Below are 15,555 nucleotides of genomic sequence, written 5' to 3'. Positions count from 1 at the left end.
ACGAAGGTGTATGTGTTCAGAAAGAGAGAGAGAGACAGAGAGAGAGAGAGAGAGAGGCATGACTCTACGAAGGTGTGTGTGTTCAGAAAGAGAGAGACAGAGAGAGAGAGAGAGAGAGAGAGAGAGAGAGAGAGAGAGAGAGAGAGAGAGAGAGGCATGACTACAAAGGTGTGTGTGTTCAGAAAGAGAGAGAGACAAAGAGAGAGAGATTAAAGACAAGAGCTAGAGAGCCAGACAGACTGGCTGTGTGTGTTTGTGTGTGTGTGTGTGTGTGTGTGTGTGTGTGTGTGTGTTCACTACAGTGGGCAGACAGACCCAGTCAAAACTGCTGAGACGTGAGAGACATGCACAAGCGATGCAAGAAAGGAGGAACTTCTCGGGGCCCATACATGAAGCAGCCGAATCAAAGGAAGCAGCGGCGTCTGTGCACGTGCGTCTCACAGAGTCACAATCCAGAGGGAAGCACAAGAAAACTTAAAAAGACTCACGTATGCCATATGCGTGAAACTTCTAGTTTTTTATTATTAATTATACTCAACACTTCATTTTGTTCATCATGTACAAAGAGAAAGAATAGTCTTATTTGAGCACTTATAATTGTAGATATCAGTATTATCCTTATTAGAAGTACCTTAATGATGTTTTTTTTGCAATTTTTGTCATGACGTGGTTAATTTTTGTTATTGAGATTAACTTTGATTGTTTCCATACAAAAAAAAGAAGGTAAATGTTTTCCCCAATATTCAGTATTTACACAACCTGTACAATTATTTGTTTTTGTGTGGTTTTCTGTTCGTATGGTGTAAAAATTTTGGTATTATTTCAAAGAAAAGGGCCACAAAAAGAGAAAAGAATGGCCAAGAATAATATGTATATCATTATGTATACAATTGATACTATTCATATGTTACATTTTTTTTTTGTCAACCCACAGTAAATTTTAATCAGGCTATGCAGCTTCAGTGAAGATGTGTTTTTCATAAACCTGTTCACCTTGTGAAATACATTTAGGAGCAACCCCTTATGTCATGTTATCATCAGTTCATCCAGGTGAAGCCATCCACTCTCCTGTCAATGGATGATAAAGATGGAAAACAGCAATATTAACAAACAAATAAAACTGTACACAATTTAATAAAAAAAGTTTGTATGCATCAATATAAAGCAATATCAATACATATTAATCCACGTACACACAGAAAGAACTTTAAAATATTAGTAAACAAGTTTTGTGATGGATTCGGGTGAACTGCTAAAATCACATGGACCTTCACGACACGTCAGTCATATTCACAGTATAATTCCTCCTGTCTGCATGAGATGAAATCACACAAGTGACTCATTGAAATAAATAAATAAAAAAAATCAGCAGTTACAACTCAGTCTCCATGAACAAACATGTCAAACACCTTCCCTCCAAAAAAAAAAGAAAAGAAATAAAAGAAAGAAATACTAAATAAATGCAAAAATACATTTTCACGCGTCAGTTGAAGCGGCGCATCGATCCCTGCAGCCGACCATGTCACGCTGTTATTTGGTCCCATGTGTCAGAATTCTCCTGACAGATAAACACACGTCAGCTGAGGTGGTATTTACATCTTCCACCTTCAGGATGTTCCAGCCCACTAACTTTCCACAGCCATTTCTTGTGTTGTTAAAAAAAAAGAAAAGAAAAAGTGACACAGTGTTTTTGCTCTACATGAAGCGTTTGAGTAAATGTGTTGTGGCATGCTCGTGTGCAGAGAGGGAAGGCTGGAACCAACCTGGCCTTAAGGGAAACAAAGACCTCTGACGAGCCCCTGCTCACTCGGCATGGCCGGCCGACCTGCGCATGCCGGCTGCAGAGCGGAGCAGCTGGAGGTGGTAAAGGCCTGATGTTAGCATGTTTACCACAGTGTCAGGTGCACCTCCGCTTCCCATCCAGTAGCTGTAAACTGGCCCTAGCTCGCCTTCCAGTGCAGGACAAAAAATAAAACCCCAAAAACAACAGGAACTGATGTGGTTGGCACATACAGTGTACAGTAATTACAAATGACTTATTGCAAATGAGGAGAATAAACATTGTGGCTTGTGTGAAAAAATATGCAAACCTAACAGAGTTTATGTGCACATGGATACATTTTTCACTTTTCAATCAACCCTCAAGACATGAAAGCAGTTGAGAAGAAAAACAGAAGAGTGATGAATTTCTTCTCTCAGGGCTGCGGAGAAGATTATAGAGACTTATTGGAATCAGTAGCACACAGAAGAAGAGCAGGGGAAATAATTCCTGACTGCATGGGGACAAAATTGCATATGTACACAACAAATTACAAATTATATTTCTTGTCTCATACAGAGGAGCAAGCAGTGCACAAAGTTGCACAAAATAAATTAAAAAATCCAAAGCATTTAAGTGTTTTGCAGCTGTCAAATAACACAGTTTAGTAATATGTGAGCTAAAATATAGCAACAAGTTGATTCCCCTGAAGCGAAGCTCGACATAAAATGAAACATGACAGAACAAATGTTTCACCTTTTAATAAGGGGTTGCACAAATGCATTTCAGCTTCAAATGGATTCTCAGTGAGATGAAACTTCACTCGTTCTGGTGCTGAAATCCTCAGCAATGTTAACAACATCAACACTGGGAAAATCTCCAGTGTGCTTCGGCGTGTGTTCATACGTGTGTGTGCACGTGTGCGTGTGTTTATATGCGTGCGTGGGTGTGTGTTTATATATCTTCCTTTTACCACAGTGATGTCTATCCCAAACGTAGCGAGGGAACAGGATAGGCCGGGCCGACGATGGCTCTAAATTTCTGTGTGCAATCACCGTTAGAGCCCAGGTCAAAAAGAAAAGGAAAAAGGAAAAAAGAAAAAGAAAAAGAGAAGAAAAAAAAAACGGGCAACAAAAACACAAATGTCTCGTAAGTTTTTAACAAGGATTGCTGCTTAAAAATGAAGGATCACAATATACTGCCTCTATATGCAAATATCATCTATGTATACATGTAATATTGTATTACATAAATGTGTAGATAATTGAATTGATCTCAAAAAGCATGAAGAAGAGCTTACCTTAAAAAGAGAGAATCTAACACAATTCAAGGGAAACTTAGCAAAGACTCCTAAAACTAAACTTTCCCCTTTTATCACCAAACGTCTACACCTACAATAAATTATCCTCAATTTCCAACACTTTAGTGAACATAAGAAAAAAGCATAATTCTTAACATAATCAGTATACTGGTTGGTAAACTATCATAATCAAGTAAACATGAGATTGAAAGAAAAAGAGGTTCAATTATATCACTTATGATTAGTAATATTTGTGTCTTAACTATATTTTGCATATTTTTGTTCATGTGTTTTTTTTGTTTTTATGAATTTTTTATTATTGTTTTGTTTATTTCTTAAATTGCTGTAAAACATATTGAAAGTTACATCCTGTCTGTCTGTTTACTGTACAAAGTGAAAAGAGTTTTAAATATATTATTTACAAGGAAAAGATTGAACGTACTAATGCTGACACTGATTGATGCTCACTCCCACGTCTCGCTTCTGCTCCGTCTGATTTCCTCGTCGTTTCCCCCTCGCTCTCCCCGTCGCCTTCTCACACCTTCATCGCTGATAATGGTTGACCTGAACTTTCAAAATGTGTGCGTATAAAAATTCCAGAGATTCCCAATGTATTTATTGGGAGAGTCATTTATTGGGAGGGTGGGGTGGGGTGGGGGGGGGGGGGGGGGTTTGGTGGGAAGGGGGGGTGATTCTGTTTGATTTAAGGCTAACTCGATCAGTCTCACTTGGACAGTGTTAACAGAGGCTGTTGGATTTATGAATAGTTCTCTGCAGGTTAGTGGGGGTGGGGGGGTGGGGTGGGGGGGGTAGCTGTTATCATTCAATCGTGACTTGCTTTCCTTCACACACACACACACACGCACGCACACTAACCTATTACATTGGTGCATTTAGATGCGGGTATAAGATAGAAGAACGCACTGACAAAGATCACACTCTACACCCTCCAGCAGCTCCAGTCTCAGGCCAGCACTCCTGCACAATCTCCTGCAGCCCTTGAACTTCTGACACCGGCAGCTAATCGAAGATCAAACCTTTAAATAACTAATAGAGGCTTCCTTATTCTGTACAGTAATATGATGAGTCATCATCAGACAGCTCGGGGGAAGGGGGTGGAGGGGAGTGGGAGGAGGGGGTGATGGGATGATAAGGCATGTCTACTGAGTGCCTGAACCTACACTGAGTAAAAAGGTCCTGTGCAATAAATGAGGCCTCTTCAGCTAAAAAGACTATCTACATTAGTCAAGGAAAAAAAAAAAAAAGAAAAAGAAGAAAAAAGAAAAAGAAAAAGCCTTAAAAGCTTTTTGCAAGATGGCCGCCTTACTGACGCCTCAGTCAGTGTTCAAGAGGCCTCTCTCAAATAGACATCCTCCTTCGGCTCAAGCTTTTATCAGCGTCATTGTCATGGGGCAACAACACTTCTCCTACACATCTCTACATAAACGACAGTGCATATATTGTCCGGACAGAGCTTCCTGTGCGCGCCTCTCAGACTGCTTACGTGAGTGAAAAGTAATGCCGTCTACGAGATACTAGTGAGAGGCCTGAAAAAAGTAAGTGCCTGGTGACTGTTGTTATGTAACCTGAATAAAAGAAGTGGTCTAAAGGCTGCCGTGTTGTGAAGTGAGACCCATCGGTCTATCCGTGACAGTGGGACATCCTGAATACAACTGCTTCATAAAGCACTGCCCATACTTGACATATGAAATTATTTTACGAAGTTATAAAACATCTCCAACGGCGTCTAGTATCTAAACCATCGGGGTGCGGCGTCTCAAGCCTGCCGTAAAATGTTTACTGCAGTTTTGGCTCAATAAATGTGAAGAAAGAAGAGAACGCCGCAGCAGCAGCCTAAGAGCATGCTGGTCCGTCCCGGTGCTCGTCGCGTCGAGGACCACGTGTGAACTGGAGGACTCATCCACTGGAGACCATTAAGGCACGTCCTTCCTCTCAGTTTCTTCAGCCTCTGACGAAAAAACGTGTTGTTCACAGTAACACAAGTTCAGACCGACAAAAACTGTTTGTGTTTAAGTGTCTGTGTGTGTGTGTGTGTGTGTGTGTGTGTGTGCGCTTGATTTGTAATGTCTTGAAACATCAAGTAAGGATCTGTCAGCTCAAAACGCGTCTTCCAGATCCGGTTTTTCCAAGAGGAGCAAATAAATGAATGAACATGGAGTAAAATATTCTACAGAAAACAGAAAAACAGGAGTTAAGGACTCAGTCTTTCTGGCTTGTTGGTTGAACTCAGAACAACCTTCCTGCTGCCACCAGGGGCAACGGCAGATACTGAAACAGCAGTGAAATATTCTACCAACAGAACATAAAACAGGAAAAACTTAAGTGATATCATAAGCTGTGTTATCATAATCAATACTAACATCTTTGTTATTCACAATGTTATCAATATTATTGTTGTTCTTATACCCTGTTTTTTTCTATAAGAATATCTTATTATCATTCTTGATTGTATTTCTCATAGCAAACAAGATCGGCTCTTTTGGCGTCGGGGATGAGGAGGAGGAGGAGGAGGAGGAGGAGGAGGAGCGGGGGGGCCGAGAGAAAAAGAGGGGAGAGAGGGAGAACAGAGGAGTGGGACGAGTGCAGGACGGAGAGAGAGAGAGAGAGATGGACAGGCCGGGCTGTCTCCTTCCAGAGAGAGAGAGAGGAGGAGGAGAGAGAAGCACTAGTCATCTCTTGTGTCGCGGCTCTGGTAACCGTGACAATGTCTCCTCTTCCGTTGTGACACAGGGGCAGATGGGCAGTTCGCTTCTCCCTCTCTCTCTCCTCTCTCTCTGCGCTCTCTCTCGCAGTCTTTCCTCATGAGCCCCCTCAGCGGGAGCTCTCGGACGGCCGTCACACGTCCAATATCAAACCAAGGCGAGGTGTCGTCTCTCTCTCTCTCTGCGATAATAACCGAGCGCGCTGACTTCTGCCTCACTGGTGCATGAAGTGATGGACTTGTTGCGTCGAGTGCGTCTGTGAGCTCGAGGGGAATGTTAATCGACTGTGTTTGGACATTAAAGTACAGTAGCTTTGGCCGTTTCAGAGTGTCCTGATTTTTTTTTTTTAACCCACATTTTCTTGCCAAAAAAAGAAAATACATAAAAAATAAAAATAAAAAAAAAATCAAGACTTTTTCCATTTTTCTTTCATCTTATTTTTCTACTCCACAGTCTCTAGCTTTCAGTCTCTTCCCTGTCTGTCTCATCTTGCTGTCTCAATATGGGCTCGGTTTGCAGTGTGCGGACAGCGTCTTTAAAAATCATCCCTGATCTCCTAACACTGCAGGCCTCTCCTCCTCTCCTCCTCCTCCTCGCCTTCATCCCCTCCTCTTCCCCACCTTTTCTTTCTCTCTCACACGTCAGACTCAATGCTGGAGAGTTTCTCGTACACATGGCCATTGCTTCCATTGAAGGGACGTGGGGGGCCGACCCCCAACATGGAGCCGTGGTGGTTCATCCCACCGAGGCTGAGCTCTTTTGGGAACCGGGGGGCTACGTTGGACATCACCCCAGCCGTGGCAGACGCTGGCAGGTATGACGTCGTGCTCATCTGGCCCCTGAAGTCACTTCGGCTGTTTTTGGCAACTTGTTGCTGCTGCTGTTGCTTTTTCATGTAATACTGTTTGGCTCCGTGCATCAGACACTGGTCGTCCCCAAAGGTGGGTATAAAGGGGTTTTGGTTTACCCGGTCGGGGTAAAGGGATTTGGATAAAGAGAACGCTCCCCCACCTCCTCCTTCCATCAAAGACCTGTCCCTGTCTCTAATGTCTCTCTCTCCGATGGAGCGGCGGTGGAGGCCGTCTCCGCCTCTAAACAGACCAAATGGCGAGCCGGGTCCTTTCCGGCCCTCACCTCCATAAAACAACGGGTCCCTGTCTCTTTCCCTTTCTCTCTCCGAGCCCCCGTGGCGCTCAAATATGTGTGCGAAGGGGCTGGTGCCCTCCATGTAGCGTTCTTTCTCCTTCAAGCTAACACTCCTGGGTGGGGGCAGCATCCCTCCCATACCTGGACCGCTCATCCCTCCGCCTCCTCCTAGACCCCCCATCAAACTTCCCATCCCACCTGACTCCTCTTTCTGAAGGTCGACAAATGTGTCGTAGGAGTGCTGCCGCCTAAGTGGCTTGCCGAATCCTCCGCTCTTCCTCCTCTGCTGGGCCTGAGATTGAGACTGAGGGCCTGCGCCCATACCTCCTCCTCCTCCCCCACCTTTGCCTCCCCCCATCTGTTCCAAGAGGTGGTTGTTGTCCTCGCTGATATCATAGAGGTTTCCTGTCTTTTTACAGCCCTCGCAGCGCATGCAGGTGGCAGAGCTGGGGCGGCTGTTTCCTCCGCCTCCCGAGGTCCCGCAGCTCATACCACCACCATACCCGCCGCCACCCCCTCCGTGCATGGACATCTGCTTCCCCCCTCCTCCGCCGCTAGCCCGACAGTTTCTGCACTCCCACTCTCCCCCCGCCAGCCCAGATCCTCCCCCGCTCTTTGAATCGGACTTTTTGGGTTTGCTCTTAAGAAAGTCATCCACTGGAACCAGGGTGGTGCAGGCCCCCACACCCCCGTCTCTGTTCCCGGGGCCGTCTGTCAGGTCCACATGCTCCCACTGAGGGACGCCCTCTTTGGGCCGAAACTGGTCCAAATAAAAATCCCTAACGCTCTCCTTTTCTCTGAAGATATAGGAGTTCCCGTCGTTGTTTCCTCCTCCACCTCCTCCTCCTCCTCCTCTCTTGCGGTCAGCGGGCAGAAGTGGCGGGGAGGTGGAGCGGTGGCTGTGGTAGTGGTGGTGGCTGATGTGGTAGGGTTTCCTCCTGTAGCCCAGCTCAATCTCGTCCAGCTCCCGTCTGGACTTGGCAGAGGCCGGCCTCTTCTTCAGGCTATCTCGGTACTGTTTGCGCTTCTTGGCGTTGCCCTCCAGGTTTCCGTAAGTGACCGTGTGCGTGGAAATGTCAGAGACGTCGGAGCGTATATTCCCATCATCGTCTCCTCTCCCTCCACAGTAACCATGCCCAGGGATGAAGGTGGAACTCGAGGCGCCTCCTTTAAAAGAGAACTTCCCGTACAGGTCTGGCAGGCCTCCCTTGAAGCTCTGGCCGGAGGGAGGAGTCTGTCCGGACAGGAGGTCAAACTTGCTCATGTTCCTGTGGGTCAGTGCTGAGCAGGGCTGGGTGGTGAAAATAGGAGCCACCCCTCCACCCAGGCTGTCACAGTCGAACATGCCGCCCTCCAGAGAGCTAGCGCTCCCCAAACTATGGGGCCTGTTGGCAGGAGGTCCACTGAGCCCCAGCGTTGAGCCGTGGTGGTGCAGGTAGTGGTCCTGGTACAGATTACTGTCCTTCAGGTGGAGGTTGCCAAACGTCCTCTCCACCTCACTGATGTAGTCACTGAACATGTTGTCTTCAGGTAGGTACGGAGCCTTGCAGTCCGAGTGGCCCGCCAGGCTGCGGCGGTGTTCGGAGATATCGTAAACGGAGGATTCGCGTCGGATGAAGTCCAGCGCGCTGTGCGGCGAGCCGTTCACCCCGGACAGGGACGCCATGTTCTTGGCGGTGCGTAGGAGGCGCATGATGTTGGAATGGGTGTTGTTCATGGTGGCCGACGGGGAGTTCAGCGCCGAGCTGCTCTTCTCCTCGATCTGCACCCCGTGGATACAGCTGTAGATGCCCTGTGAGGGGGAGACACAGGCAGGAGACGGCATTAAACGCTGCACAACGTAAACAGTGGCTAAGGTCAACTCTTATCATTCACCGCCCGCCCCTGCTTTCTTGATGAGGTAAAGTGAGAGCAGCTCTTTCTGCTGATGCTGTCAATACGTTTCCCAGTAAGTGCTGTACACTGTACAGTATGCACATGTAATTTATAGGCAGTGGAGATAAAGTGAAAGTGTGCGAGCGAGCACACAGCATGAAGATTCAGAGAGGATCGTGTCGCTGGATGGAGGATGATTGATAAAGGCAAAGAGGCCGTAAAAACCCTCGAGTCCCGCTGGTCAATACCTTTAACCTCCTAGGACCTGGCGTCCACATATGTGGACCTCACATTTTGGGTTCTCTAGACCACAATACTAACTTTTTCTCAACAAGGGCCTGGTGACCACATATGAGGATATTATACTGCCACTCAGTAATCGAAATTTAAAACTAATGTCCTCATATGTGGACATCATTTTTCTCAGGTCCCAATCAGCCTATATAGCAAAGAATAGAGCTCGGGTCTTAGGAGGTTAATCAATGTGATTAGAATTCAGCTGACAATATCCTCCGGCAGTTACTAAACACCTCAGTTCCACTGGCCCTCGGAGCCACCGGCCACAACACAATCCCCTCTGAAGATAAAGGCCAAGCCGAGGAGACGCCAGCTGAGCGTCACAGTGACAGAAAGATGAACTGCCCCATTTGCATTCAGTGATGTACGATACAATATTCAGATAAAAAATGGATATACAGAGGAGAACAAACCAGCGCGTGACAGATGGGGACGGTAAAGGATCAGATCAATTCCAAACAATGATTTTACTCTGTTTTCCTGGATGTCTGTAGATGGCTGTAGGAAATAAAGGGACGCTGCCCACTGTTAGAGATCAAAGATCAGCCGACCTACGCCCTGCTCTCCACTGCGGGGGTCAGGACCCTGCCGAGAGGTTAGGGGTCAGCGGCCGTCAGATATTCTCCACTGTTAAGCTACGACTCTTCCCCCGTCTCCTCCCTTTATCCACTAATATGACTCGTTGACCCTTGGTTCTCCTTCCCCTGGCCACTCGTTTCTGCTAGTTAATTAGCTACGCGGATAGTGCCTGCATTGCAGCAGAAAGGCCTTCATCCCTCGCTCCGGTTTTTATAGATAATGTTATTACTTCTTTCAATTTCACAGTCTGTTAACAGCCAAGTATGTAAAGCTTGACTGTGGCTAAAAGCGAGAGAGGTTAACATAAATACAAAGTGACTCAACGGTATTTGAACCATCTGGGATTTGGACGAATGTATTCCCCCACCTGCGTGATATTTTTTCCACTTCGAAAATCTTTCAGTGTTTGTCTGGTCCTTATCCGTCTCATCTCTGTTTCTCTTTTCCATCTGCCTGTTTGTATAATTTGTCACCACTTCATCTCTTTTGTTTTTCTTCTTTTATTGTCCTGATTACACTCCCACCTGTTGCGGAATCTGTCGCTGATCTTCCCTCCCGTGAGATCTATGACATAATCGCATCTTGGGATGAATTTTTTTTCTCCCCCCCCCACAAGCATCCACCTTAATCTGAGGATTATCTTTCCCCATTAGGTTTTCACCTGTGTAGATCTCAAGATTGTGTGGTATTGAGCAGTGGCGGTGTTGGAGGGCAAGGTCAGACACACACTCGCACCACACTCAGACGGACGGAGTTAATACTGGAGTGCATCAAATCTTGGACATTTAACAAAGCCATTGCTGCTTCGTCTTCGGCAGCAGATTTTGTCTACTCCACATGCCCACATATTGTAACAGTTGGCAGACTGCTGCCGGCCTGGTGCTACAGTAGCTGGTTATTTGGACAGAATGTGTGAATAGCAATAATTGCGGCCTGAGGGTTCCTAAGAATTTTCAATCCACCGGGGGATCACAGTAAAATCTATAAGTGATTACAGCAGTACAGACAGGCAGGAAATCAACAAATAACTAGCTGCCTCGTATGTACCGTTGCGTATCACGACTACTGTACATGCAGCTTATACTCTAATACTGCCTGTGTGAGGTGCAAGTATATGGTGCTAAATGGAAATGAACGCAGCCATGATGCGATGTGAGGGCTGCGAGAAGAGGGGTGATTAAACCTCTAATACATTTACCGTTCTAAAGTCATTAGAGGCTTTTTAAATCGATATAATTAATTTGTTTCAGTGTTGCAGGTGGGAGCTGGCGGAGCAGGTAGCCAGGGGAGAGCCGCTCACAAAGCCGCCGAGCCCCTCCGAGGGAGGGAGCGTTTAACCGACCGTGAAGCCATGACTGAAGCCACGTGACTCACGCCGACCATGACAGATGTCTCATTTTTTACACTGCCGGGCCTAAATGTTAATTGCGGCAATAACAATAAAGTTTATTGGATTATGCTGTGAAATTAAAAAAGCGGAATCAATCTGAGTGGCAGCGCAAGAAAGGAGAAAAGAAAAGGGAAGAAACGGCCGAGGCTGGAGAGACAACACTCCAGCGAATGAGAGAGAGAGACAATGTGACGCTGTGGCCGAGGATTGTGGAAAGATAATAAACGATAATTTCCACTGCTGTTGTTTCATAATGCCCGAGCTCTGTGCCACATATGCAAATGAACATTCGATGAATATTTTAACGTTGTGATTCATTAGATTTTATTTGTGGACGCCCATTGTTCATTTATGTTGTCACACTGTAGCAAAGACAGAGGTAATTTCTGTAAATGACAGCAATCACTGAATGTTATACAAAGCATAAATTGCTCTCAGATCCAGTTCCCATACAAATTATAATGGTGTAATAATCAAAAACAACGCCAAGCAGCCTGTCTTTGGAAATGAGAAGTCAGCTGACATTTTAGCAACTGGTACTTTGTGCTGCTTCTACACAACAAACAGACACAGACACGCACACACAACCGTAAACAAGGCAGCAGCAACGACATAAAATTAACACCATACAAAATAATCAAAGTTGGGCACTGGAGCGTAATATTAGAGCAGAGAGGGGAAAATGTTATGTTGGGTTTTTTTGGTTTTTTTTTTTTTTTTTCTGAAGCCTTGCTTTCTTGGCACAAGCAGCGCCGGCACGACACCAGCATATCAAATGGAGAGAGAGAGAGAGAGAGAGAGAGAGAGAGAGAGAGAGCAGTAGTGTGTGTGCTGTAAATTAGCCACGTGGTTTAGCCCGCAGCGGTTCACCTTCAGAGGCACACAGTGAATTACACCGGAGCCATGTCAAAACAATTGGAATGCAAATCAAATACCTCGGGGGTGACTTTGGTCCCCTGGGATCCGGTAATCTACCCTCACCGGTTCTGTGGCTGATTTTAGTTGAGTGAAATATTGATTTTGGCTCAACATTTTGTAAATATTTACCTCATGGACGTCAGAAAAGGCCTAGGCGTCGAAAAACCAAAAGGAGAGAGAGCTCCTATAGCTGTTTATACCCCGGAGGTGAGGATTTGGTTTGGTTGGTCACGTAGGACACGAGCTCATTCACAATGTTCAATGAACCCTTTCATTTCAGAGACATAAGAGGGAGTAAAGCTGATGATGCAGGGACGAATAAATGAAGGTGAATTTACAGACAAGGAGGAGTCAGCGATGAAGAGGTTAATTGGAGAATTATAACCCATCTTTTAAAGCAGGAGTCAAGAGAGGTGCTAGGCTTTTAGAGAGCGCTCACAATAATAATCAGCTCTCAGAGAACAGTTGTGGTTGTGTAATCAAATTTTCAAAGACATGATTTCTTCATCTGCTCCTCCAAGCAATTTAAACACTTGAAAAAAAAATACAACGAAACCCCGATGAACTTTCCAGAAGTTTTCACCTTTGGTTTTAACTTTGGCAAAGACGGCGGAGTGGCTGCTGAAGGCTGCACGGAAGTTTGCAGGGAAGCTGATGTTTTATTTGTATCGGCCACGGCGCGGTTTGGAAAGAGCGCCAGGTTGTAAAGTGTGATACTACCGGGCTTATGCTGGATATTGATGCTTGGAAACACAAGCAAGGTGTTAAATGTGTGGCTCTGTCTTGAACAGACTTTATCTGAATGTGTAATCCTCAATATTCAGCTGATTAACAGTTTTCCAACAGTGGTAATTCTGCTGCGCCACACACTCGTACACATCTGCTTCCAACATGAACAAAAGCTGTATTTTCTTGTGATTTCTCACCCTGCTGATGCTGAAGACGAAGCCGGGCTGGCCCGAGCAGACGCCCATGAAGCAGAAGCGAAGCTGCCAGTAGAACCAGTGTTCACAGATGAAGGTGATGAGCGACAGAGCCATGGCCGCGCCGAGCATGTAGAAGACGCCGGCCATGTTGTCCACGTCCAGCTGGCTGGACATCACCTCGTTCTTCTCGTGGTGGCAGATCCCCGTCAGCCACAGGGACTCCAGCTCCTCCATCTCACCTGGATGGAGGGAATGTAAGGGAGTGGGGGAGTGAGAGGATGAAGGGAGAAACAGATGGCATGGAGAGTGAAGAAGGCAGGGAGAGGTGGATGAGAGGGCGGGACAGAAGAGGGATGGTAAATAGGTGGAGGAAGCGGGATGGACAGAAGAATAAAAGAAGACGAGACGCGGTGACGACATGCGGAGCAGTGTTTTTATAATTCATATGGGAATTGAAATAAAGGGGTGTGAAAAAAAGTGGGAAGGAATGTAAAATATGGAGTAGAAAGGAGGGATATGATGTAATAACAGGATGGGTATTGGAGGACACAAGGGATGGAGAGATGATGCAACAGAAGAAGAGAGGAGGAGAGATGGCGGGCAGGCGGGGTGGAAGGGGAGTCAGGAGAGTTAGAAGTGAAACACAGCTCTCAGTTTTGCAGCAGGCGTCACAACTCACAGGATAAGAGTAAAACACACACACACACACACACACACACGCGCACGCCATCGGTCACATGCTAATATCACTCACCTGATCTGAACGCACCTCTGTTAATAACTGTCTGTGGGTTTTTTATAACAAGCATCTAAATTAAATGCTATGCAAATTGTAAAGAACAGGTGTTTGCATTTGTGTGTGTGTGTGTGTATGTGTGTGTGTATGTGTGTGTGTGTGTGTGTGTGTGTGTGTGTGTGTGTGTGTGTGTGTGTGTGTGTGTGTGTGGGTTCGAGCGGCTGCCCATGCCTCTGACGCTGGTCCCTGAGCTTCTGGTCTCTTTTGTGGGTCACCTTCTGTTTCATCACGAGCTGTTCTCTATCAAAGCCGACTGTGGCAGGACAGGCGTCACTTAATTAATCATACATTCAGCCGCTGTCGCTGCACGTCGCCGCGACTCTTGCACCGGAGCACTGGCTGGCCTCCGGAACAACAACAACAACAACAACAACAACAACAACAACGGAGCTCCACAGCATACAAACGCAGGCAGAGGCACCGCACACGTGCAAAACTACACAGAACACAGATCATGCAACTGCCTCTGGTCATATCTACTGATAAACAGATAAATAGTAACTGCGACAATTCTGTGTCCATTTTGACGTGATAGTTTATGTTGTTTATTGGTCATATGACACGTGGTGCGAGGAGGACTGTCCCTGAATGCAGGAAATCCCAGTTACACACTTTGTGCTCGCGACTTCTATGAAGGTCCAACACGGTTAAAAGTTACTGTCAATAAATAATATTGTTTCATTATTAACACATTTTTTTCAGGGCAACTATAATAATGTTTTAGACTGATGAAGGTGTTGTTTTTCTATAGTAGCATAGTTTGACTGTGGCTATACTTTGAGATGTTTCTCTGTTTATCTCAAAGTCTTTGATTTTTATGATGAAGTTGATTTTTACTGTTGAGTGTACACAACAGTTCAGTTTGACATTTCTGTAATAACGTCATTTCAATTTCTGGCAAAGTTAGATGAAAAGATTAATACTTGTTTCACGTCTGTACGCTAAACATGAAGCTACCGCCAGCTAAGTTAGCTTAGCTTAGCAAAGAAAGGAACAGCTAACATGGCTAAGTTTGAAGGCAACAAAATCCCAGACTAGCATTTCCAAATTAACTGACGACTAATGACCGGTGACATTTCATTAGTTTAATCATGAACCCAACTGTAAAAACAACCATTAACTAACCATTAACCATTTCTTTATGCTAAGCTAAGATAACCAGCTGCTGACAGTAGCTTCACATTTACCATACAGACTTCATTTCCAGCTCTCCACCAGAAAGCAAATAAGCATCTTAATAACATAATAAATGTTTAATTATTGCCCCTCGCTCTGGACAATAATGCAAGGGGAATAAAATTAAGTAAATAATGAAATAAACACTGGAAGATTAAACTGAGAGAATGACAATGAATCATATGTTTTTGGTTTTTCCCATTAAACTTTATTGTCATCTTCTTTCCTGTTTCCCTCTTCTTACCTCGTTAGTCCAATAAGTAAAAGTATGGAATAATGGAATACATTAATTTAAGTGATTTATCAAATCAGATAAAATAGTTTAAAAAGTCTTTAAAAAAAAAAAATTCACAACAGCTGTGATGTATTTTTTGCTCATGTCTGCGTCAAACTACCCAGACTCCCTTCCAGCCTTCGTACCAGGCCACTGGGCTTTCCACGTGAGTCTGATCACTTTCTAGGCCACCAGGAGGGGAGTGGATGGTGAGACGTGGCAAAGTGACATTGAAATCCTGAGAGGGTGCGAGACAGGGCCGCTTGGTTCGTGTATAAATGTTGTTACAGCGGCGGGGGGTGGGGGGTGGGGGTGGGGTTACTGTGAGCCGACCCATATTCAAACACACACACATACACATGTGCTCATACAAAAACATACACACACACACATTAA

At 45.4% G+C, this 15,555-nt stretch overlaps 1 protein-coding gene across 4 annotated transcripts in view; it reads right to left on the bottom strand.

The window, feature by feature from the left end:
* Positions 1 to 498: 498 nt before the first annotated feature.
* Positions 499 to 15,555, bottom strand: part of LOC130184849 (glutamate receptor ionotropic, NMDA 2B-like) — a 115,064-nt gene continuing 100,007 nt past the window's right edge. For 3 of the 4 annotated variants that reach the window (XM_056400931.1, XM_056400933.1, XM_056400932.1), the window contains exons 16-17: positions 12,914 to 13,152; positions 499 to 8,720 (exon numbers count right to left, since the gene is read on the bottom strand). In XM_056400931.1, coding sequence (XP_056256906.1) covers positions 6,417 to 8,720; positions 12,914 to 13,152 — 2,543 coding nt within the window. In that variant the 3' untranslated portion in view covers positions 499 to 6,416. The remainder of the gene's footprint in view (positions 8,721 to 12,913; positions 13,153 to 15,555) is intronic. The other variant, XR_008830061.1, reaches the window with a different exon arrangement.

Source organism: Seriola aureovittata, chromosome 17 (assembly GCF_021018895.1).
Source record: "Seriola aureovittata isolate HTS-2021-v1 ecotype China chromosome 17, ASM2101889v1, whole genome shotgun sequence".
NCBI lineage: Eukaryota > Metazoa > Chordata > Actinopteri > Carangiformes > Carangidae > Seriola > Seriola aureovittata.
Note: the sequence above shows the minus strand (reverse complement) of the source record. Positions and strands in the feature narration are given on the sequence as shown.